This window comes from Rosa rugosa, chromosome 2, assembly GCF_958449725.1.
Source record: "Rosa rugosa chromosome 2, drRosRugo1.1, whole genome shotgun sequence".
Lineage (NCBI taxonomy): Eukaryota > Viridiplantae > Streptophyta > Magnoliopsida > Rosales > Rosaceae > Rosa > Rosa rugosa.
Window position 1 is genome coordinate 51,643,647 of NC_084821.1, and position 25,263 is coordinate 51,668,909.

A 25,263-nucleotide genomic window follows, 5' to 3' on the forward strand; every position below is an offset into this window, starting at 1 on the left:
CTTCACAGAATAGTATTTCAAAAAATACTGTCATTGTTTTGTTTATCAGACAATACAAAACCGTTGTTTGAATGCTTTTAAAGAAACAGATCACAATGTTCCCAAAATGCAAAACTCATCAGACGACACATTTTTTATGTCGTCTGAAAATTCAGACGACAGAACTCTTCTGTCGTTCGATACGCCCAAGAGACGACATCGTACTAGACGACACATTTTTGTTCGTTCAGACGACAGAACTGTCTGTCGTCTGAAGGCCTTTTTGACATAGTGAGTTAGTAGCCAAAAATTACAAAATAAATAGAAGGTACGTCGTCATTCCACTCAGAGATCTATTTATAGAAGGTCATTCCACTCATGGATCTATTTATTTAGTTGTTTAATAAATCGTTTGTGAACCGACTTGTTAATTATATATTGATAAATATACCATTCTATTTATATTTAAGCAAATCTTAGTCAAATTGAACATCGTTGAGCAAATTTGTCTTTGTTTGGTTAGTTCGAGGAAGTTTATGTAAGGCTCTTCATCTGGTCCGTACGTTGTTCATATTTTAGACTTCTATACATATACTATATCTCAAAAATCAGCCTAACTACAGATGATTCAGCTGTGGTTAGTATTGGAGGCATTACGTACGTTTGTATATAGGCTTTAAATTACGTTGAACTGTATTTTGTACCTTGAAAATGTACAATTTGGTTAATTGTCTTCATCGACCATCTTTGAATAGAGACTAACGTTATTGAATGGTTCCGAATTCCGATCATCGAGCAAGATTCATACTTGTTCTGTCAATTCTCTGATCACAGAAAATATCGCAAGTCTCATTGTTAAATTCCGTTAATTAAAAGACCTGGACTACTTGACCACTTCTAACATCTTTTTTTTCTTTCAATTGTTTTTTTGTAGCCATATATGGACAAATTTGAATAATTATTCATACAAATTGACAGCGATAGTAATTTAGGTTGACAATCGACAAGTCGCTAGATATTTGGGACTTTGAACAATCTTTTTTTTTTTTGGAACCCAGTCAAGCTAGGAGACTCATCCCTATGCCCATATTATTATTTATTATAGGTTGTCGCATTGGGGAGGACGTAATACCTGAACCCCGAGCGCTCATAGAAGCTTTACAAAAATCCTCGTAGAGGACATCCTGCAAGAAATCAAGAGCTTCTTCTAAAGATAGATCAATAACATGACCTAAACTAGCAAAATGGGCTAATCTATCTGCCACACTATTTGCTTCTCTCAAAACATGTCAAATTCCAATAACATCAAAAGCAAGTAAGTAATCTTTGCAATCATCTATAATTCGACTAACCTCTGAGTTGTCCTCTCTTTGATGGTTCAGGCGTCGATGGCGGCGTTTCTGTTACCGGACGAAAGCTCTGGACATCCTGAACGGCATAGCCATCAACGCGAAGGCGAAAGTGATCGGATTATCAGTGATGCGCAGTGAGCTCGCCTGAAATCATGGAAGCACCATCAAGGTCGACTTCGAACCCTTCATTGACTAGTCCAGCAGCAAGAAGAGGGACGACATCGTGGCCTGGTTCCGTCCGGTACGAGCAACGCTACCCGTCGGCGCCTGATGCAGCCCGGAAATTAAAGCGATGTCCGCACTTTTTATGAGTTGCGGACATCCACTTCTGAACGGCTATATATATATATATATATATATATATATATATATATATATATATATATATATATACACACACACACACACGCGTACTGTATGTTAGTCAAAATTCTTGCTGATTTCTACTGCTTTTTTTCGTCAGTAACGTTATATAAAATGTGATGTATAGGTGATATTTGAATCACTTAAAGTGGACCACATTAATTAATGATTAAAACATCTCTGCTGGTTTCATCTTTCCATAGAAATGCTCTTGCTTTGAAATAAGTGTGCAGATGTGGAGAATTATTTCATGTTGTAAAATATGATCCCCTATAGATATATATATTAGTTTGTATGATTGGGTTAGAGCATCTTTAGCAATGCTAGTTATTTTTGAGTTAAATTTTAGCTAAAGTAGCTGAAGAGTCATTTTAGCTAGCCATTTTAGCTATTTTTGAGTTCTGAATTTATATTATTTTTTAAATGAAGATTAAATAGTTTAAATATATTTATATGTTATATAAAATAACTCAATAGGAATGTTTTAAATTATAGAGAGCCTCATCTCGCTCTCTATATTTAGGAGCGAGATAGCTAAAAGTTATAATAGAGAGAGTCACTTAGAAGTCTGGTGTAGCAGCTAAAATATATAAAGAAACTAAACATGCTCTCCAAAATAGCTAAGGAGCAAAAATAGAGAGTCTGCTAAAGATGCTCTTATGGCCTTCTCTACACCGATTGAATTTAGGTTGAATACTTAGGTGGCGTTCGGTAACATTATCATGCCTATATTTTAAATTTAGAAAATGAAAATATGATGAAAATGAGTTCGGTGACTTATTTCTAGTGGAAAATAAAAATTGGGGCATTTGAAAATGCGGAATGTAGCCACAAATAAATAAAAATAGGGCTAAATATTGTTTAGTACCCTGTGGTATAGGCCCAACATCGATTCAGTCCCTCGACTTTCAATTTCATCAAAAACACCCTCACAATATCATCTTCTCGTCCAATAGGTCCCTCCGTCGAGATTCCGTCAATTTCAGACGTTAAGTGGGGCCCACATGGAAGTGAAATTCCCAAAATGACCCTGGCTTTTTAATAATTAATTCTCTCTCTCTCTCTCTCTCTCTCTACTCTGTAAGCTCCGAGTTCTCAAAGCTGCAAGCATTCAAAATTGGATTCCTCACAATTGCAAATTTTAAATTTCATCAACAAAGCGAATTCCACACCTGCAAACAAACCAAACAAGTCGAAACAAACAAGCTTGAGCACAACCGTATGAACCACACCTGCAAACGCGACCTCGCAATCCCCGGCGACTGAATCTTGGGCCACTGAATCACCGGCGATGGAAGCTTATCGTACCGCACATGTACAGGTACCATCAAATCTAACCTCCATCCCTCTTTCACACACCACATCGCCGCAACTTCATTGAAAATCAAAAACAGAAAACCAATTCAAATGCAGTTCCAATCTCACAACCGCATTGCCAAATCCACCCACATTCGCCAAAGCCCAAATTCAGAAACAGAACAAAGAATCGAACTTTGATAGCCAAATTCAAAAACAGAAGAAAGAAGCAAACTTTGACAGAAGATCGGTGGGGAAAATTCACGAGTTAAAATGAGATGCGAACAATTAAAATAATCCCAACAACCCAATGCAACCGTCACGCACTTTTTGCATTCCTTTTTCGGGAAACTCTATCTGTTTTGAATGCTTGCAGCTCTGAGTCCATGGGCCTGAGCATAAGATTAACAGGGGATTTGCTCAGTGAACCACTCCATGACATGAATTGGTGCCTTGACCAACTCCAGCAACGATATCACCTCAGGCATCAATTTCAGCAGCGACCCCTTCTCCTCGGCCAACAAACCATCAATAGATTACTCGCCGTAATCGGAATAAGCTTTGGCGGCGACCGGGAAGTGTTTGGGGATATACGAGAGAAGCTCGTGGGTTAAGGATTGAGAGGAGGAGAGTAAAGCACATGCGAGACTAAAGTCTCTGATCGAAACGGGAAGCTGAGCTCCGTTGATGTTAGAAAAGAGAGAATAAATTGTTTTTGCAGAAGTGGAGAGAGGAAGAAGAAAGAGAAGGGCAGAACTGACAATGAAGAGCCAAGGTCATTTGGAGAATTTCACTTCCGTGTGGGTCCCACTTAACGTCTGAAATTGACGGAATCAAGACGGAGGGACCTATTGGACGAGAAGATGATATTGCGATGGTGTTTTTGATGAAATTGAAAGTCGAGGGACTGAATCGATGTTGGGCTTATAGCACATGCAGGGTACTAAACAGTATTTAGCCCATAAAAATATGATTTTACATGGAACTCTCTCAAAAAAAATAAAAGGAATTGGGTCTCCACATTTCTGGATAATCAGATCCTTCAGCTCTTAAGTACCGATCCGAGAATAACTTTGATTGGGCATCATCTTTTCCCTTCCACTTTAATAATCTACCAAAATCAGATCCTCAATTCCTCATTGAAACCTTGAATCCTCCAACAAAACCCAGATGCTAGAAAACAAGATAATCCAAAACCTAAAACGTTAATTTCCATAGAGTATTTCCCCCTGTGGTTGACCAAATTGGCATCAGAAAACAAAAATCCCGAATTTTTCAATCAAAATGAACAAAACCCATCTACAATTTTTGCTCAAATTACTTCAATTACAGAGACAAATATTGTAGGAGATGAGATAAGTAGGCCCTATGGGAATCCAACGCCACCAGCCGCGACGTCTCCTCTGCTCAGCTTGACAATTCCGACAACCTGATACTTCGAAACAGCACCGGTGGTCTGGTCGAGCTTCGACAACGCGATAAGTATGATTTTGCCGTCGCGGAACTTCACTGTGGGTAAGGTTTTGCGACCTGGTATGTATGATAGAGAGATAATACTAAATTACCCTTTGAAAAATAAATAATAGTTTAGGGTTAACGGTGTTATTGATGGAAAGTACGAAAAGTGTGTCGGGTCTTCAACCTCAGATACCATTGTGATATTTTAGAAAGCAATTAATCTTAATTTTCAGTGGGCAAATGTTCATGTAATGTTCTTGATATTTTCCCAATTGAAAAAAAAAAAATCAAAAACTATTTAGTATTTTTAGACCGTCACATGTTCATGTTCTTCAACAATCTGATTGGTCTATGTGGCCTCATCTTGATGATAATCAATTCATTTTCATTCATATTGCCCCTACATGTATTTGCCAACATTATGGCTGACACCATGTAGGAATACATTTTTTTTTATCAGAAGAGAAACTTCATTTATAATGAAAGATTACAATGGGTAGGGTACAAAAGTCATTCTATCAATAGTCAACAAGAATGTGATAGAACCCAACTTTGCCAGCACTAAACTTCAAGCTGAAAGTCCATAATGACACACTCTTGGAACCCAGAAAGCTCCAACTCTTAACCAAAGCACAAAGGAAAGGCTTCTTTAAAAAATGATGAGAATTTTTATTACCTTCTCGTCTTGCGCAATGCCTTTATGGCAGATTCAACTAAACAAAACTTCATGTTATAACCCATGCGCAAGAGTAGTGTATCCTTGAATCTCACCTCCCGTCCAGCCAAGAAAACCAATGAATCATACAACCACACTTGTGCCAACACTAACTCGCCATCCAGAGTCCACCCGACCAATCCTTTGATCGACCTAGCCTACACTCATTGTGACTCCGACCCGACCAAAATGGATGGATTTAAATTTGCTCACCATTTTTATTTTGTGGTGATATCACTACCCAATTAAAACTTGTCATGTCATGTAGAATTAATTTAATACTTACAATTTATTTGTTTAATAAAACATCATGATTAACTATAATTATGTTTTATAACACATGACAGTTTTATATTGAGTGGTGGTATCACCACCAAAATATTGGTGGTGAGCAAATTTGAATCCAAAATGGATTGTTAGACACTCCTGGGACTCTAGTAAACCCAGCACTACCACCACCCTACTGTCGACACCATGTCACCACCTTCGTCTCTTCACCGTCATCTCCTTCTCCTTGATTGTCAACTTTCCTCGCTTGTACATCTAAAGATACACCAAAATCGGTTCTAGAAACTCCACGAAACATAGTAGTCCATAAGTCCATAACCACTATACAATAATTATTGGCTAAATATCTGAAAAAGAATTAAAGAAAAAGAAAACGAAACTGAAGGGTTTTATACTTTTATATATAGAAAATTACTGGTTGTATACAATCCAAAAAAAAAAAAAAACAATTTCAATTGCCCACATTCGACCCAACATACAAAAAGGGAAGAGAAAATTTCAGTTGCTGCTATCAAGCAGCTTGCTGCCAATGCCATGCTCTCTCTAGAATGAGGACAAGTAGGCACCACTTTGAAAGGCATGTTTTTCGTAGTTAAATTATTATTCTTCTGGCGGGAAGGTTCCTCTTCCTCCCCAGATGTTTATGCAGATTGTTAAGTAGGAATTTTGCATCAAAATCACTAATCTAGTATTATTTAGACTGATTCATTTGTACTACCCATATGCACATTGCACAGATTACGATCCTATTTAGTCTTACTTTAAAGAACAAGAATCAAGTTGTAGTATTCGAATTGTATGCTTTTGTCAGGCTCAATCCCAGTGTATCAAATCGTTGTTGGTTTTGTCTAAACGGAATTGATCACGAACTCAGAAAGTTGACAGGAAATATAATTTCTTTTAGCCCCAGTGCATGGAAGGGTAAATGTAATTAGCCTTTGATTCACTTCTGGCATGATGATGAATCTATTGATCGATTTGCTTACTTTAGAATTAGCCCTAAATCGTATCGCAGGGAAAATTATGATTCTTCTCTTAGTTTGGCCGCATTGTTGTTTGGGGATTGCCAATTATATTCTTGTTCTCATTGTAATTTGTATTACTTAAAAGTAAAATGAACGTTCATTCATTGTTATATGTCTTGGTATCTTGATCTTTCAGGATTCTGCCAAACTCAGTGCTCATTCAAGGAATGAGAACCAAGATATTATTAGGTCATTAGTATCTTGACATTTGTATACATCAAGCTGTATGCTAAGATGTTTATCCTCGGATTTGAATGTTTAGTTTATTGACACATGTATAGATCAAGTTGAATTATCCAGATTTGAAAATACTGGATCATTCGCATTATGATAATATGCTAAAGTTTACAACAAACTTGCATTATTATCTAGTTGTGCCGTAACCTCAATACATAGAATATACCTTAATCAAGCTGCAAATAAGTATCCTCATTGAATCCCCTCTTTTTGAGTATTGCATTAAGAGAAATCATCACTATGAAGGTTGTATGCCGCACTTTGGTTCTTTTTTTGCAGTAATTCTTGAAGCCAGAGCTTTTGGTTTAGATGGCACTGATAATGTAACAAGGTCTAGTGAGGATGCAAGATACTTTATTATTGGTTGCCATCATGTTCTATACGATTTTGGGGAAACTTTTCTTGATTTTGTGGGTATGAACTTCTGTATATCATTAGGTAATCATATGTGGCTGCTGGAGATAGCTGATTTTTGAGGTTAATGGTGCTATTGGAGCCAATTTATTTCATGTCCTCTGTGCCATTCTGGAAGCCATTGTACTTCTAGGTAAATGCGTATCTTGATCTTTTACAATCATCTTGCTTTGCATTTTCCAAAACAGAGATTGACATATTTTCGTAACCAATGGATGCACGCTTTTGCTGTTGATGATATCTTGAATGCCACTAATTGCAACCTTCTAGTGTCATTCTTTGTGCTCCCTTTAGCTACTATAGCTATAGCAAATCATCCTCAGTAACTAAAATGGCTAGCCAGAAGACGCAGAGAACAGTCTTGTTGACACTGTCCGAGTTTAGTTTCCCATTAATTTTCTGGCCGCAGCTTCATTTTCTGTTTTCTACATCTGTCTCTTTTGATTGATGTTGTGATATTTAAATATCATGAGTCTAATTATCTAATCATTCTTATATCTGAATTTCTTGGTGCAGCTATCTGTCAAGGTGACACGGAATAATCTTTTCTGCCTATCAGTTCTCTTGGGAATTGTTTACTTCAAGGGATTGAAATGGGACTTCTCATCAGAGGCTCTGACTCTCACAATTGCTTGCATTGTGATGGGTGCTTTCACTGGCTTCGGAAATATTTTGGCTCTTTGGACATAGGTAGTATGGCCTTTCTGCTGTATCCCTTGTCCCTCACATTGGTTCATGACCTGCATTCTGTTTTTCAGCTGGTCATAGCTACCTCATGGGAGATGCAAGAGTTCAAGAAGGGTAGTACTTGGATAGTCTAGATCAACATTGCTTCCTCTGCAAGGCATTTGATAGGTTATCCCTAATTTAATTACTGATTTAAGTTTACTAGTCTATATGTAAAAAGAATGCACAAATATCTGCAGTCATATGTTCATAATCCCAACTATTAGTAGGCTCATTTTCTTGAACATTGTGCCCAGATATTAACAGATATTTTTATTCATTGTGTTGTCCATGATCTTTGTTGATAGATTTTGTTGATTAAGGAGTTTATGTCAGATTAATTTGATTTTCAAGAGACCAAAACGGTTAAAACTTGAAGAAGGCAAAACCCCAATTTGTCTCAGATCTTACTCTTCTAATTATCTCGATCCTCTGCTAACAAAGATAGGTAAAACCCCAATTTTTTTACTTCTTCCATGCCTTCATAACTCTCAAACTAGAAGTAAAACCCATCATTAGACCATCTTCTGCTTCTTCAAGGAAACAAAACCACTATTTTCATTGATCTTTTTCGAAGATCTTTTACAAGTGTTGTGATCTCTGGTTGAGTAATAAATTTTATTAATCGAATTGGTCCAGAACTCCAGAAGACAAATATTCTTATTACTATTATTATCTTTATTGTGGGAACAGTTTTTGACAGTGCATATATTGATAAATTTGCAGATTTGGAGTGCTGGTTGTGTATATAGCATGTCTATCCTGACAATATTGAACCAACATTGGAGTAACATTCACGCAGACCCTACTGTGCTTGCCACATGCATTGTCCACAAGGAGGACTTCGGGAGGTACTTGTGTAGAGTCAACTATATTAGAGATATTATTGTTTTGTATATATTGCCAGTTGCAAGTGCAGATTGTTAATCTGGAGTAATAGTCTAATACCAATTTTATATTTTAATTAATGAGTTACTAGTTCTAGTTTGACTGCTTCATATCTATAAGAAATCCACTGCAATATAATGACTAAAATCAACTGAAATAAATATAATTTTAAATTAGTGTTGGACTCCTTCCCAATGAGAATTTTTTGTTTGTCTTGTCTGTATCAACTTGGAATTAGAGGCTATATGAAATGCTAGTTACATAATCTTAGTCAACTTGAGTATAAGTAAAAAAATTAGCTAGCTCAGAATATGGTAGAAATTAATCAAGCAGCTAGATCCTCATCTGTACTGTTTAAGCTTTTCTCATATCCTCTGCTTTCTTGTTCAAGTCAGACATGAAAACTGTATGCGTTACTTTACTTCTGTTTGCCATAATACTGTTCAAAGTTGGAGCCCGCTCTCTGCAACACAGCTCATCTAATTTAGTTTCAGATGGCAATGATAATATTGAAGCAGTCACCCAAACTTCTCTTCTTGTTTTTGGAGGAACAGATTCTTCCGAGGACTGCAGTCTACTCTATGGCTTGTTTCCATGTTCTTATACTGTTTTGGGGAAACTCTTCTTGATTGTGGGATATGTTCTTCTGTATATAATTGGAGAATATTATGTCGTTGCTGGAGGTGAGCTGATTTTTGAGGTTAATGGCTCTGTAGGAGCCAATTTGTTTCACTTCCTCAGTGCCATTCCAGATGCCATTATACTTCTAGGTACAATACTTGCCCTGATCACTAACAATTTATCATCTGCTTTTCTGCTTCTTCGCTTTTAAGAAAAAAATTTAAATATATTTTTTGACCCAGTTGGTGGCTTGGTGCTGTTTTGTTGAGAATATACTTGATCTATATATTCACATAAAATTTTGGGCCCTCTACCCATTGTACACAATTTGAGTTTCAGTTGGATTTTCTAACTAAAACATGGTATTATAGCGGATGAGAGAAATCAAGTATGCAGGCCAACATTTGAGAGTAAAAACTTGCATGTGTGTGTTTTGTATTCCTCATGGGGAACAATATCTATGAAATTAAATGTGAAAGATATGGAATAGATATATGAATAGATTATAGTTGAATTTGGATGTTGATTCACAAATCTCTTTTGTTTCCCTAGTATCCGGGCTCACTGCCAGTACAGAAACTGCTCAAAGTAAAGTTTCCATTGGAGTAGGATTGCTGGTTGGGTCAACTGTTTTCTACCTTACAGCTGTGTGGGGATTATGTGTTTATGCTGGCAAGTGTGATCTTGAGGGTACGGAAGGCCAAGATACAAAAGACACAAAAAAGTTCAGCCTATTAGGTATGTGCATCTACCTTTTGGAAGGCTTTCTTTAATCTACTGTATTTTGTAAATACTTCGAACTTTTATCTATATTCTATCAAATTTTTTCATTTTAGCAATATTAATTTGTGAAGAGGTTCTTTGTATAAGCAAATTAGTATAAGAACAATGTATCATATACTAACAGCATTCTGCAGTAACCTGTTCATAGCATGCTTTAGGGAGGGAAGTCAATCCTTAACAGATAAACATTATCCCATAATTTATTCGTGTTTTTAGTATTATTTAGTATTTACTGCTTTTAGCGATGATATATAGTAACAAGTCATCTCTAAGTAATTTGATTTGCAATTGCAGGTTCTGGTGTGAGTACAGAAATTTGGACTACTTATGCTGCAAGGATTATGATCATATCTATCATCCCAGTTGTTGTTTCTCAAGTACCTCAAGTTCTCCACTTAAGTTCAGGTGGCCAAGGCCTTGCAATTTTAATTGCTCTCATTGTCTCCGTGGTACTTACTATAGCTTATATCTTCTATGAGGTAACTGATTCATTAATCTGTTGACAGCTTGTTATATGGTAAACTAGAAGTTGATGCTTATCAATTTGCAATTGTTGGTGCAGTTCTACTGTGAACCTTTGATACAGACAAGCCGTATCAATTATGTAGAGCACAAGCAAGTTATGTCAGGACTCTTAATATACTTAGATTCTTGCGCACAAGGAGAGCTCCTAACCAGCGACGGTGAACCTAATAAAGATGTTCTCAAAAGGTTAGTCATTTAAAGAAAATAGTTTTTTATTTTTTTAGTATTTTCAGTTGTAGGTGCTACATGATTTATTGAACTCCATGTGATTTTGTTATGCCACTTTCCTCAGGTTGTTTAAGACCCTTGATACTGATAGTAGTGGATTTGTTTCACCTGATGAAATGAGAACACTGCTTATCAAAATCCAATCAGCAAAGACTGGTTCGAGTAGGAATCATGATCAATTGGATAACATTATGAAAGAGTTTGATAGGTCTGGGGATAAATGCATTGATGTCACAGAGTTTATCGCGCACATAACAGAGTGGCTTAATAAGGCAAAGCGTCCAAAGAATGCTTTTCATGAGCCTGGCCGCCGCTCAATTAAGTACCCCTTTACGGGCATACAAAAGGTATAAGATTCTTAACAACGATTACTTCCCCTAGTAATAGATTAATTATTATAAAGTTCATAAGTACAGGTGATAAACCAAGAGCACTACATGTTGGTGTCTGCGAAAAATAAGAGGGACAAGGATGTTAAAAGCCCCAAGTGGATCTCCTTCAAAGCAGCAATGATGTTGTTGCTGGGAACTTGTATCGCTGTTCTAGTTGCTGACCCTTTGGTAGATGCTGTTGATGATTTCTCGGAAGCCACCAGCATTCCAACCTTCTTTGTATCTTTCATTGTGTTGCCTTTAGCTACAAACAGTTGTGAAACATTGTCAGCGATCAAAATGGCTCGCCAGAAGACCCAGAGAACAGTCTCATCGACATTGTCTGAGGTTCATTTCCCACTATTCTCTAGCCTCAGCTTCATTGGCTAAAACATTCATATTAATCGTCTGATCATTAAACCTTATGTCTGAACTTGTTGGTGCAGTTATCCGTAACGGTAACACTGAATAATCTATTCTGCCTATCAGTTTTCTTGGCCATTGTTTACATCAAGGGATTGTATTGGGACTTCGGATCTGAGGTGCTGGTTCTCGTTATTGTTTGCATTGTGATGGGTGCTCTCACCAGCTTCCGCACCATTTTGCCTCTTTGGACATCGGTAGTAGCCGTCCTGCTTTATCCCTTGTTGCTCGCATTGGTTTACATCCTGCATTCTATTTTTGGCTGGTCATAGATCATGATTGAAATGTTAAAAAGATGAAAATAGAATAGCAGTCTTTGGCTAGGCTAAACAGCTAGAACAATATATTGCATTATTCTTTAAGTGCTTCATTTTACCTTGACTAATCTTCTCCTTAAAACCAACTAATATTCTTCTGTATGCTCTTTGGTTATACTACCAAACAAGAACCAGCATTGCAATTTTGACCTTACTTCTCTTTCTTTTTTGCTTTTTTGGAAACATTTAGAGAATTGATATATGCCATCTAAATGGTACTTTAAAGTCGAGTGGATCATTTCTAATTTCCAGGGGCGAATATATTTACCCACCACACTACCAAAATTGTTTGGATCGACTTATTGTCTGGATTAAAAGAATCTATATTTTAGAGAATATATAATGTATTAGTTATAAGATCATGAAAGACAAAACAGAAGAAGTTAAACTCTGTATCCATCCAATGTTACCGAATGAATTGAAAGCCGCTGGCGGCTATCTTCAAATAGCTGCCGCGCAGCCATTGGCTATATAATAGCCAATTTGAACTGATGTTAAACCCCCAAAAAATAACTTTATTTTTGGTCCGTAAACACGCCGACAACTTCCGATGTTGATATCGCATAATTCGCGGTAGCTAATTAGCTACCAAAATACATTGTGTTATTAACTCTAGATAATCATGAACACCATAAAAGGGTGTTCGGTTGCCAATCATCATCAAATTGAAAACTCAAGAGCTAAAAGAGCAAAATGAGACGTTGGTAGAGAAACTATTGATGGGGGGTCTAATGAAAACAATGTTTGTAGTTCAAATGACATGCAAGATCTTTTGACTGAGACCTAAACTTCTTTTTTGAAAGTTAATTTGGAACATGGAGTTACGTTGTAGTCTTGTAGATAGAGACTAAAACTGTGTCACTTACGTATATCAATATATGAAGTCAAATATTACATTCATGCATGTTTTATAGTAATTAGAGACTAAACCCTTTCTATAAAATAATTAACCATTTCTTTTGTCATAGTCTAATACTTAACCTTAGTCAAGAAAATATGAACAAATCCATGTGCTTGAAGCATGACAGCCTGCTGCAACTCTGCAAGGTCCATATGACAGATGGCCCAAAAACTAAAGAAAATTATGTTGCAATAATAGATCAATTAACTAGCTTGACCTGCCAAACGCTATCGATCTTGTACGTAATTTTCATCTATAACCTAAGAGTAACTCCAACAACTTCCCTATAATTTCTAAAAATGTATTCTCTAATATCCAAATAAGTTTTTTTTTTTTTTTTAGACTATTTTACCTTCATCCCTTTGTTACATAGAGAGAAAGAGAGAGAATGGAAGAGAGAGAAGCCATTAGGGACTTCGCCGGATTCCCGTCACCGGTTGCCGACCACCGGACTTCTCTAAAAACCTCGCCGAAGGTCCCCAAAGAGGTTGTCGAAGATCTCATAGGTCGCCGGAAAAGTTTAATGCTCCAAATAGACCTTTATTGCCCCCCAATAGAGAGGCAATAAACATCTATTGCCCCCCCAAATCTCCAATAGACCTTTATTGGGGGGGCAATAAAAATTTATGAAACCTCCCCGAAAGTCCCCAAAGATGTTGTCGTCGGAGATCTCATATGGGGCCGGAGAGGTTTATTGCCCCCCAATAGACCTTTCGGTTGCCGGAATAGAAACTAATCTCCCTAAAATTAGACAAATAAAACTTTGATTAAGGAAAAAAACGAGAAGATTACATCAAATTCAAAACATTTATTGCGCCCCAATAGACCTTTATTGCCCCCTAATAAAAAAAAAAAAATTCTTTTTTCTTTCGTTTTGGGCCTTCTTCCCCATTTTACCCAAAAAAAAAAAAACAGAACGACTAGATTGCCACATCCAAACGAAACAGCGCCAGGCCAATCATGTTAAACAAAAACTACACCATATTAAACCATGTGTTGTCATGGGAAAAAAAAATGTGATCCGCTCCGACCACATAGCTTGTTATATGAGAAACAAAAAGAAGAAGCTAGAACGACTCGTCGACGCGAGCTCCCACTCGGAGCAAATCTTGGACTCGACCTCCGGACAGATTCTCGGAGTACAATTACCATATTCTGAGAACCCGATCGGAGGAATTGCAATCTTGACAACCCGATCAAAGAAATTGCGGTCGTTGAAGCCGAAGTGAAGTCTGGTTCGGGGCTCAAGGATGAGTCCGATTCCATGACCGGTGGCGGATCGGAGAACTAATCGACCTTGATCATCAGCGAGAACGAGAGGTCTAGGGTGAGCTTCGGCGATGAGTAGACTCCGACGTGGTTGAGTTGGATCCGAGCGAGCTCTAGGGCTGGGTCGGAGGGGAAGAGGAAGAACACAGCGGTTACGAGGAGGAGGAAAGCAACAACAGTGGATATACAGAGGTGGAGACGACATCGTTAGTGCCTTCATCAGGTCAGCATTGTAGGAAGAGCCGCCTTCTGGGGAGAGGGATGTAGAATCGCTGTAAATCTGTATGTAATTAGGATTTTATTTAATTAGGATATCCTGTAATTATGGAAAGATTGTTTCCTATTAGAGTTAGACTACTCCTTTGTACTTGTATATATACCCTCATTGTGGGATGAATAGAATTATTGAATTAACCCTGAATTGAAGTATTCTTTTCTACTTGGTATCAAAGCAGGTTCAATCCTTTGAACTTGCGCTGCATCCTTTGAATCCTGAATCCTGAATCCTGAATCCCGAAGAACACCACAAACCGCTGCGTACCACCACCGTTGAAATCAAACCATCCTGAATTTCAAACCACCATCACCCTACCTTTTTTCGAAAAAAAAAAAAAACTTTTTTTTTTTCAAAAACATTCATATCCATCTTGAAACCCTTGAAAATCCAATCCTGCGAAAATCATGAATTCCTCAATGATGCAATCAGAGAAACAGGCTATGGGGCATTCGGTGACTACCGAATTTTCTGTTATGGCTCAACGCAAACAGGGTCCTCCAGGCTTCTCAGGACCTTCTCCACACCGTCCTCTAGGTAAACCAAATCCATATGCAAACAAAAGGTGCATTATCTGTGGGGAATTAGGTCATAGCAAGGAGCGGTGCTATGAAGTGATTGGTTACCCTGATTGGTGGGACTTCACCAAGAAACCGCGAAAGAATCTGGGCAAGGCCGCTGTTGCTACTAAAGAGGAAGTTTACCTAGACAATGCCTCCGCTAATGTAGCGCAGTCAGGTATGAAGGGTAAGGTTACTTTTAATAGTACATGGATAATTGATACAGGTGCATCTGACCATATGACCAATGACCCTAGTCTTGTGAAAAACCTTAGACGTTCCCCTCAAGACGTTGTCTCTACTGCTGATGGTACTCCAACTCCGGTCACCGGAGAAGGTTCTATTGCTTTATCTGATACCTTAACCCTTGAATCTGTCTTAGTTGTTCCATCACTAGCTTATAATCTCCTGTCTGTTGGTCAAGTTATTTTAGCTCTTGCATGTATTGTGACCTTCTATCCGTCTTTCTGTGTGTTTCAGGACATTCTGACTCGACGGATTCTTGGTTATGGTGTTAGAAGGGGGAAATTATACTATCTGGATCTGACAGAGACTGGAAAGAAACAGAAGCATCTTTTGGGACAAGCTAATCAGATCAACGGGGTAGAGAATGTGAAGGAAGCTGCATGGTTATGGCATCGCCGTTTAGGTCATCTATCCTTTCGTTATCTTAAGAAGCTGCAACCTCAATTGTTTTCAGTTGTTAGTGATTTGGATTTCCACTGTGACATCTGTGAACTGGCCAAGAGTCACCGTATTTCATATTCACCAAGTCTTAATAAAAGTCATGTTCCTTTTATGAAGATTCACTCCGATGTCTGGGGTCCTGCGAAAATTCCTTCTCTTTCTGGAGCTCGGTATTTTGTAACGTTTATTGATGATTGCACTCGCATGACATGGGTGTCATTACTGAAGAATAAGAGTGATGTATTTGGAATGTTTACTGAATTTCACAAAATGGTGGCAACTCAGTATCAACAATCCATCAGAGTGTTTCAGTCTGACAATGGTGGAGAGTTTGTGAATGGCCCTATGATTGAGTTTTGCCGGTCACATGGAATTCGTCATCAAACCTCCAATTCTTATACTCCTCAACAGAATGGTTTAGCAGAACGGAAGAACAGGCAGTTGATGGAAGTTGTTCGTGCTTCCTTATTTGGCATGAATGTACCTCGGTCCTATTGGGGAGAAGCAGTAAAATCAGCAGCATATCTTATCAACCGTACTCCTTCACGGGTGATTGAGTTTCAGAATCCTCATCAGAAGCTTCATACAGTTTTAACCATCCCTTCTATGCCTAATTTGGAGCCCCGGGTGTTTGGGTGCACAGCCTATGTTCATATTCCCAAGCCTCAACGCAGCAAGCTTGATCCCCGTGCCCGTAAGTGTATCTTTGTTGGTTATGCTGACTTCCAGAAGGGTTATCGATGTTATGATCCCCTTACTGGCACTATACATGTCTCTCTTGATATTGCTTTTCGTGAATCCGAGCCTTATTACTCAGGGGGAGCTTCTCAGTCTTCCCTTCAGGGGGAGAGAGGTTGTGAAGGGAATCCTCGTTCTATTATTGATTTTGATGTCTTTGAAGACTTGGAAAATTTGGAGGATACATTTGAGGGTAGAAATTTGGAAACAGAAAATGCAGTTGCCGAACAGAGCATTGTGAATTCCGAAATAGACAATGCGACTGCCGAACGAAGTGTTGCGAATTCCGAAACAGAAAATGCGACTGCCGAACAGAGTGTTGTGAATTCCGAAACAGAACATGTAACTGCCGAACAGAGTGTTGTGAATTCCGAGACAGAAGAGACGACTTTTCTGGATAGTTTGAATCAAAATCAAGACGTATCTGAAGCTCACACACAAGATATTCCCCCTTCTGCATCACCAACTGAAGATCCCGCTCAGAATGATCCTCCTCAGGTACCCCTAAACTTTAATGAATCTTCTGGGTTAGAAAGTGTCGAACCTAGGAAATCACAAAGGGTTACCAAGGGAATTCCTAAGAAACAATATGAACCAGATATCAAAGCCAAAGCTAAATACCCTATAGCTAATTTTATGTCTAACCATAGGATTTCTGGGTCACATGCACTTGTTGTTGATCAATTATCTACTGTATCTATTCCTAGTAATGTGCAGGATGCATTGATGGATCCAAAATGGACAAAGGCGATGAATGAAGAATTGGAAGCTCTTCAAAAGAATGCAACATGGGAGCTAGTACCTATGCCGGTTGGAAAGAAGACTGTAGGGTGTCGTTGGGTATTTACTGTGAAGCTTAATGCAGATGGAACTATTAATAGATACAAGGCGAGGTTGGTTGCCAAAGGATATACACAACGCTATGGGATTGATTATGAGGAGACTTTTGCACCTGTGGCAAAGATTAATACTGTCTGGATTCTAATCTCACTTGCAGCAAACAAAGATTGGCCCTTGCACCAGTTTGATGTGAAGAATGCGTTTCTTAATGGGAATTTGGAGGAAGAAGTGTACATGGTTGTGCCCCCAGGTGTTAAGAATTACCTAAGTGACGTTGGCAAGGTGTGTAAATTGAAGAAGTCTTTGTATGGCCTGAAGCAGTTTCCAAGAGCTTGGTTTGGAAGATTTTCAAAGTCCATGAAAGCCTTTGGGTACAGACAGAGCAATTCTGACCATACCTTGTTTATCAAACGCAAGAATGGTAAGATTACAGCTCTTATTGTGTATGTTGATGACATGATTGTTACAGGGGATGATCCGAAAGAGATGAATGAATTGCAAAAGTATCTGTCAAAGGAGTTTGAAATGAAGGATCTGGGACAACTGAAGTATTTTCTGGGTATTGAAGTTGCAAGGTCTAAGAAGGGGATTTTGCTTTCACAAAGGAAGTATGTTCTTGATTTACTTGCTAAAACAGGGATGCTGGACTGCAGACCAATGGAGACACCCATTGAGATGAATCACAGACTTGCTATTTATCCTGATCAAGTTCCAACTGACAAAGGGAGGTATCAACGTCTTGTAGGAAGGTTGATTTATCTTTCACATACTAGACCTGATATTGCTTATGCTGTGAGTGTTGTTAGTCAATTTATGCATTGTCCTAGTGAAGAGCATATGGATGCAGTCTTTCGTATTTTGAAGTACTTGAAGATGGCGCCAGGTAAAGGGTTACTGTTTCAGAAAAAAGATGAATTGGAAGTTGTTGGGTACACAGATGCAGATTGGGCTGGTGATAAAACTGACAGACGTTCTACATCTGGGTACTTCACTTTTGTTGGAGGGAACCTTGTCACTTGGCGTAGCAAGAAGCAGAAAGTTGTTGCCAGATCAAGTGCAGAAGCTAAGTTCCGAGGTATGGCACACGGAGTCTGTGAAATGTTGTGGATTCGTAATGTCTTGAAAGACATGGGTTACAAGCTTAAAAAGCCTATGGATTTGCATTGTGATAATACAGCTGCCATTGAGATTGCACATAATCCAGTTCAGCATGATAAAACAAAGCATGTGGAGGTTGACCGTCATTTTATTAAAGAAAATCTCGACAGAAAGGTTATTCGCTTTCCATTTGTAAACTCAGAGGAGCAATTAGCTGATGTTCTTACTAAAGGAGTGTCTAGGAAGGTATTTGACAGCTCAGTTGACAAGTTGGGCATGATAGACATCTATGCACCAACTTGAGGGGGAGTGTAGAATCGCTGTAAATCTGTATGTAATTAGGATTTTATTTAATTAGGATATCCTGTAATTATGGAAAGATTGTTTCCTATTAGAGTTAGACTACTCCTTTGTACTTGTATATATACCCTCATTGTGGGATGAATAGAATTATCGAATTAACCCTGAATTGAAGTATTCTTTTCTACTAGGGAGAGAGAGAGAGAGAGAGATGGCATGGATGTAGTTTTTTAATTAGGCTGAGGGCAAAATTATCGTTTTACTTTAAATTGTGTTAGTGGGAATAAAAATTTGTTGATGAAGTAAGTCGGATAAGTTTGGCCAATTTTTGTGTTTTGGGTTAAGGACCCTTTCTTTTATTCTTATTTCATCATTCCTAGTTTTCTAGTGATTAATTATTTCATTAATTATATATAAAGTACACGTTGTCAAAAACATGGCTGCTTGGGTGTTCTCTTATCTGGAATAAAGTAACAAAATAACAAACACCGTACCTAATACACCAAAATCAACATAGGATCATTTGACCTTATGTTTGCACATCCATTCTTCCTAATACTTTTCCACAAATCACCATAATATACATTATATATAGATATAAGAAATGAAGTTTCAAATCTGTAAGTATATACATCCTTTACTACCTCCTCCATTAGATATAGTTTTCCTGTTCGATCATTCAGCTGCTAGAGGGAATGAACACAATCAGCAAAAATGCTGTATATTTCATTTTGGTTCTTTTTGCTGTATTAGTCCAAGTCAGAGGCCGTTCTTTTCGACATATTACTACTGTTACTACTAGTGCTCAATCGGTTTCAGACGGTGTTGATGATCATCATCATTATGTTGGATTCAACCAAAGTAATGGGACGATCAGAAGCTCCTTCCAACTTCTCAAAGGAATTGACGCCGAGTCTGAGGAGACCTGCGACCAACTGTACGGGTTCTTGCCGTGCTCGAACAGTGTTTACGGGCATGTGTTCTTGATGGTGGTGTATGAGTACTTGTTGTTCCATGGAGAGTCGTACTTGGCCGCCGGAGGTGAGCAGATCTTCAAGATTCTGGGTCCTGGTGTCTTCGGTGCTAGTGCTTTCCATGTCCTCGGCGCCCTCCCAGAGTCTTTGTTGCTTCTTGGTACGTATTAATTTTCAATAATCTCTGCTGCTTTAATTTCCGGCTATGCTATATCTTCTTTATACTGTCATATGAATTTTATGATATATCGTGAGAGTGTCAATTTAAAATTAGACGGATATTACGTATTTTCTGAAAAATAAACTAAGATTGATGGATAGTTCATCGATCACTTCGTTTTCTTTCAACGAATTACTGAGAAATTACACAAGCACTATACAAAAATAAGACTATGACAAATAATAGAAATACAGCTATCACAAATTCATTTGCTGGATATCGATCATGAAGAGAGAGTAGTTGGAATTATTGTAGTTGCTATAATTCTCATCACCAAAGAAAATAGAGAAAAACATGTGGCGTCAATTATTTAGCTGTTATTGCACATGTATTTAATTGTCGCCGGTCGTCACCGATCACTATCTATAATTATCCAATTAATTAGTGATCTCGAATACTATATATAATAAATGGGGGGATTATATGCTAGAATACAGTTTTGACTTGTTGATGCATGTATAATTACTTAAGGTTTGGGAAGCTCGTGCCTTGTACGAAAAGCAAGTGAGGAATGCAAAGAGCCAAAGACCCTCTTTTTTCAAGTCAACTGTTGTCCGGCTTTGAAGAGTCCCACATAAAATTTTCTCCCTTCTGAAAGTTTGTTTTTCTTTTATTAGGATGATAGTTTATTGATTAATATCCAAGAATAAAGTTTAACCCTACACTAGATAACCACTTGATCCTCTTCCCCTCAATCCCAGATGAGCTGGGAACCCTAGGAGAACCGCCTACTCCAACTATCGTCCATATATGATATCATTGATATGTACTAGGATTATGCTCTCACTAACATTAAAGATTTAATATCAACAAATTAACTATTCTTGCTACACATTGATCGATGTTTGGTAGTATAGATAATAAAAAGATTGCAAATTAAAACGACCAATGGGAGGTGTTTTTGTCTTGTTTATAGGCTCAGGTAAAGCATTAATATTTATATAATGAGTAGTCGCGTGGCATAAGTAAGTTATGCGTATTTTTAGAATTTGTACTATTCTGGCGTTTGATTAGATTTCAATAGTACAATGGTTGTTTTACCAGTTAAAAAAAATGTGACTCCTTTAAAGATTCATTACTTTCAATAAATGAGGTATGTATATAAGGCGGGCCAACATAAAAAGAGTATGTTAAGTTTTTTTTAGGTGGATGTTCTTCTGGCATGGTTTGATTTGACTATTGTACATAGAATGCATTCCTTTGACTAACTTTTGTTACCATATGTTTAATTTGTTGATAACTTTTCACAGCTTCTGGATTCTTTAACACCAAGGAAATTGCTGAAGAGTACGTGTACACTGGAGTTGGATTGTTGGCGGGAACATCAATTTTGCTCCTAACAATAGTTTGGGGGACTTGTGTAATTGCTGGCCGGCAACACTTCACAAGTTGTAATGATACAAATTTGTCAACAGCTTTTTCATGGGAAAGAATACCTGCATTATTGACTAGTCAGTTTTCTTAATTTCTTCTCGATTAAATTAGTAACAAGTTTTTCTTGGATTTACATTTTCTGCAAACATTAATTTAAATGTGATCGCCGATTAATAGCATGTCACGTGTCGCATACACTAACAATCTATGTGCGTGTGACAAACTTTTAATAGGTTCGTAACATGCTCACTTGACCAAGGTGACCAGCAAACTCTCATTCGTTTTCCTCTTACAATTAGTACCTTATTGATCTCTTACCTTTAATTACTAGTTTACCTACCTCTGACAATTTCTCAGTTTAGTACTTAGAAGCTCCAACTCCAACTTAGTTGTATAGCATTGGCTGATTGGTTGAACTGATTGTATTAGCATTGGCTCATTTCTTTTTGTATTCTTTTTTTTCTCTGATTTATAGGTTGTGGTATTACAATTGATTTGGAGACCAGCGTCCTCGCAAGGATCATGATTTTCTCAGTGATTCCATTTCTTATAATGCAAATCCCCAATATCTTCCACTCCTCTTCTGCGGAAAACATTTTTATCTTGATTGCTCTCGGTGTTTCTGTTGTATTCCTATTGTTGTACTTCATTTATCAGGTAGACACATCCGTGACTAATTTGTCAATGAACTCACCATATTCTTGTACTATTACGAATGTCTATGAAGTACTCATAATCTCCTTTATCTTTACTATGTATAAGTACAGGTCTTCCGGCCCTGGGTCCAAAAAAGAAGATTAGAATTTGTGAAACATGGGCATTTGGTATCAAACATTTTACAACATGTGCAAAAACACGCGCTAGGGAGAATCCTCACTGTCCAAGGAGCACCTAATTTACGTGCCATAAGAAGGTACTAAGGTTTTCAATTTTGTTTTTCCTCTCTTATTGTGAAAGATATCTACGAAGTTCTTGTTGGTGTATAGCAGTTGATGAGTTTGAGTGTTCCTGTTTTCTTGCGCCTAATTACAACACACGTGTCGATATTCTCTTCAAATTAATTCCTCGTTATGCCATTACGGTATGAGATTTTGCCGAATACAAAAGTATAAGCCCTTCTCTGGATACCAACTAATCTATGACTAATATTTGCAGGCTATTTGAGGAAATCGATGAAGATGGTGACAATCATATATCCATTCCTGAAGTAAAAAAACTTCTTCAGGAAATCAAATTCACATCATTGGAAAATGATGAGGACAAAGGAATAGCAGAAGTGATGAAACAGTTTGACATCGATCATGATGGAAAAATTAATAAAGATGAATTCATGAATGGCTTCACAAAATGGCTTGATGAGTACAAGTCAGTGCATAAAGAAAATACCGAAAGATCGTTGGAGGACATATACCAGGTAATATTCAGCCATACCATGTATGGATTCAACATTATCGACATAATGCTTGTCAAAGTGTAAAATTTTGAAGTTTTTGTTTATGTTCAATCTCCTCTTTTTCTTCCAAGGGCCCTAATAATTAATTATTAAAGTCGTTAATGTACTCATATTTAAGCTCCTTTGTTGGTGGCATGGACAGGTTTTTCAACCTTGGATTCAAAATAGAAGAAAAGAACGCGAAATGAAGAAGAATTTGATGTCAGAAGTACTAAGACACGTCCAAAGCAATTCAGTTGGAGCCATTCTCACAGAGAATGGCATGCCTCATATGGAAAATATTAGAAGGTTAGTACACATGAAAATCTTTTCCCGAACTGTACCACCATTAAATTATGGATAACATTGCTAGTTAAATCTCTTTGAGAGATGGGATCAGCAATGTAATCCATACAAGTGGTACGTACATGTTCTTCGACCTATATGCTTTTTGTGATATGGTGTGTACTAATGACCGACTGTTTCTGCATGAAAAAACAGCTTGTTTGAACAGATTGATCTTGATGGAAATAATAATATATCAGAAGCAGAACTAAGAGAACTGATCATGAGCATCAAGTCTGGTAACATTCCACTCGACGTTGATGAATCAGTTAACAAATTGGTAGAAGAACTTGACACAAGTGGAGACCATTTGATTAATGAGGAGGAATTCGTTACTGGATTAACAAAATGGATGAATAAATCCCATGATACCCAAACTCTTTCGTCATTAGAGTCGGAGGACGATCTCTACCAAGTAAGTATACTTAATTAGAGCATCAATTTGATCTCCAAAATTATAAAGGAAATTAATGATGAATTGCAGATTGTGCTCATTAGCCAGCTAGTAGATTCAAACCAAAAACTTAAGCTATTTTACTTAGCCTGCCTCTCCCATGACTTTCTGGACCCTCGAAAGTCTCTCTGCATTTTGGGAGCATAGCATGCAAAATCGAGCAATGGATCTTAGAAAAATTCCATTTTGAACGCCCACGACTCTTTCTTAACTAGCTAGGGCTAGCCAGGCGAATGTGTGTCAAGTTAATTTGTTATCTTTTGGCTAAACTATCAAGTTAATTTAGGTCGTATCATCCCACATGCAGCTCGATCGAGAGAAATGTATAGCTGCACCATGCACCACTCTAAACAAATTCTCCAGATTAATTTGCCCAAATAACTGATCTCTTTCTATATTTCTTAAGATCCAAGAAATTTGTTTGATAAAATGCCTCAAAGAGCCTAACCCAAAAATTAATAAAGTCTGGTGATGCGTGTTAAACAAACCTAAAGCTTAAGCTATTAAGGACTAGAGTACTAGTAATTTATCATATCAAGCTAACACATTCAACTATGATAGTTTGGAATCAAATTTAATTCTTCAAAAACGAATGATTGTGCAGAGAACTTGGGACGCAACAGATAAGTTGGTCGATGAAGAAACTAGGAGCGGTGGACCTGTTGACAAGTCATTATGGGGTTGGTTCAAGGCCATTTCATATATGGTGATCGGGTTTGTTGTACTAGCAGTTCTAGCAGAACCTCTCATAGATAATGTTCAGGACTTCTCCGGCGCTGCAGGCATACCTTCTTTCTTCGTAGCATTTGTGCTTGTCCCGTTAGCAACCAATGCTAGACAAGCAATTTCAGCAATTAGTGCAGCAAGTCGCCAAACACCAAGAACCACTGATTTGACATTTTCGGAGGTAATTTTTGGTGTCCAATTACTTCACCTATTATTCTCACTCTCAGTTTGTCGTTCTGCACTTTTAAACATTATATGGCATACATTACCTTGATTAAATTGACTGCATTGTCAAATATAGACTAATTGATTAGTTTTCTTTGGATGCAGATTTATGGTGGGGTTTTTATGAACAATGTGCTGGGATTTTCTGTGCTTCTGGCCATAATTTATGTTCGTGAAATGACATGGGAATTCTCTGCAGAAGTATTAGTAGTTCTAATAGTCTGCATTGTGGTGGGTCTCATTGCAAGTTTGAGATCTACCTTTCCTCTCTGGACAGCATTCGTTGCCTTCTTGCTCTACCCAGTATCATTGCTTCTAGTCTATATTATCAATGATGTCATCGGTTATACCTAAATACTGAAACTCTCTGAAGTAAAGAAATATAATTTTGTACTAAGTAGGCACATTTGGCACTAATTTTGCCATTCTTTTTTGTAAGATTAGATTCAGTAAATTATGTACTTCCATTTTTTTTTTTTGTCTCTTCTTGTTTGTTTCCCCTTCTCTTTCTCGAAAATCTGTCCCTGTATATTTAGTCCCCATTTAAGAAATTAATCATTACGCCCAAACTTCAATAATTTTTGTTGCTGCTTATATCAAATATCATATATTTAGCCAAAATAAGAGAGAAAAAAAAATCTCATACTATTCCAAATAACAAGCAACAAGGAGAATGAGGAGTAATCCTATGTCCATTGATGAATATCTGGCGAAGGATATTCAATAGTTGTTGGATTCAATATATTTATAGACCATGTTAATGAAGTTACTCATTTATTAGCTCGATATCCTCTTATACTCTGTAAATTTCTTCAGGGTGTCATTTCTCACGATTGG

At 37.6% G+C, this 25,263-nt stretch overlaps 2 protein-coding genes across 2 annotated transcripts; both read left to right on the forward strand.

Annotated features, from left to right (window-relative positions):
• Nucleotides 1–8,763: 8,763 nt before the first annotated feature.
• LOC133732781 (sodium/calcium exchanger NCL-like) lies at nt 8,764–12,140 on the forward strand. Its single transcript, XM_062160361.1, has 7 exons — nt 8,764–9,511; nt 9,915–10,100; nt 10,440–10,624; nt 10,708–10,856; nt 10,963–11,245; nt 11,315–11,617; nt 11,716–12,140. Exons 1-7 carry the CDS (start codon nt 9,139–9,141, stop codon nt 11,962–11,964), a joined length of 1,728 nt encoding a protein of 575 aa, XP_062016345.1. The 5' UTR covers nt 8,764–9,138; the 3' UTR covers nt 11,965–12,140.
• Nucleotides 12,141–19,212: 7,072 nt separating this feature from the next.
• Nucleotides 19,213–24,880, forward strand: LOC133732290 (sodium/calcium exchanger NCL-like). Its single transcript, XM_062159813.1, has 9 exons — nt 19,213–19,810; nt 21,121–21,321; nt 21,720–21,901; nt 22,012–22,157; nt 22,400–22,658; nt 22,840–22,985; nt 23,178–23,436; nt 24,080–24,382; nt 24,532–24,880. Exons 1-9 carry the CDS (start codon nt 19,372–19,374, stop codon nt 24,778–24,780), a joined length of 2,184 nt encoding a protein of 727 aa, XP_062015797.1. The 5' UTR covers nt 19,213–19,371; the 3' UTR covers nt 24,781–24,880.
• Nucleotides 24,881–25,263: the final 383 nt, after the last annotated feature.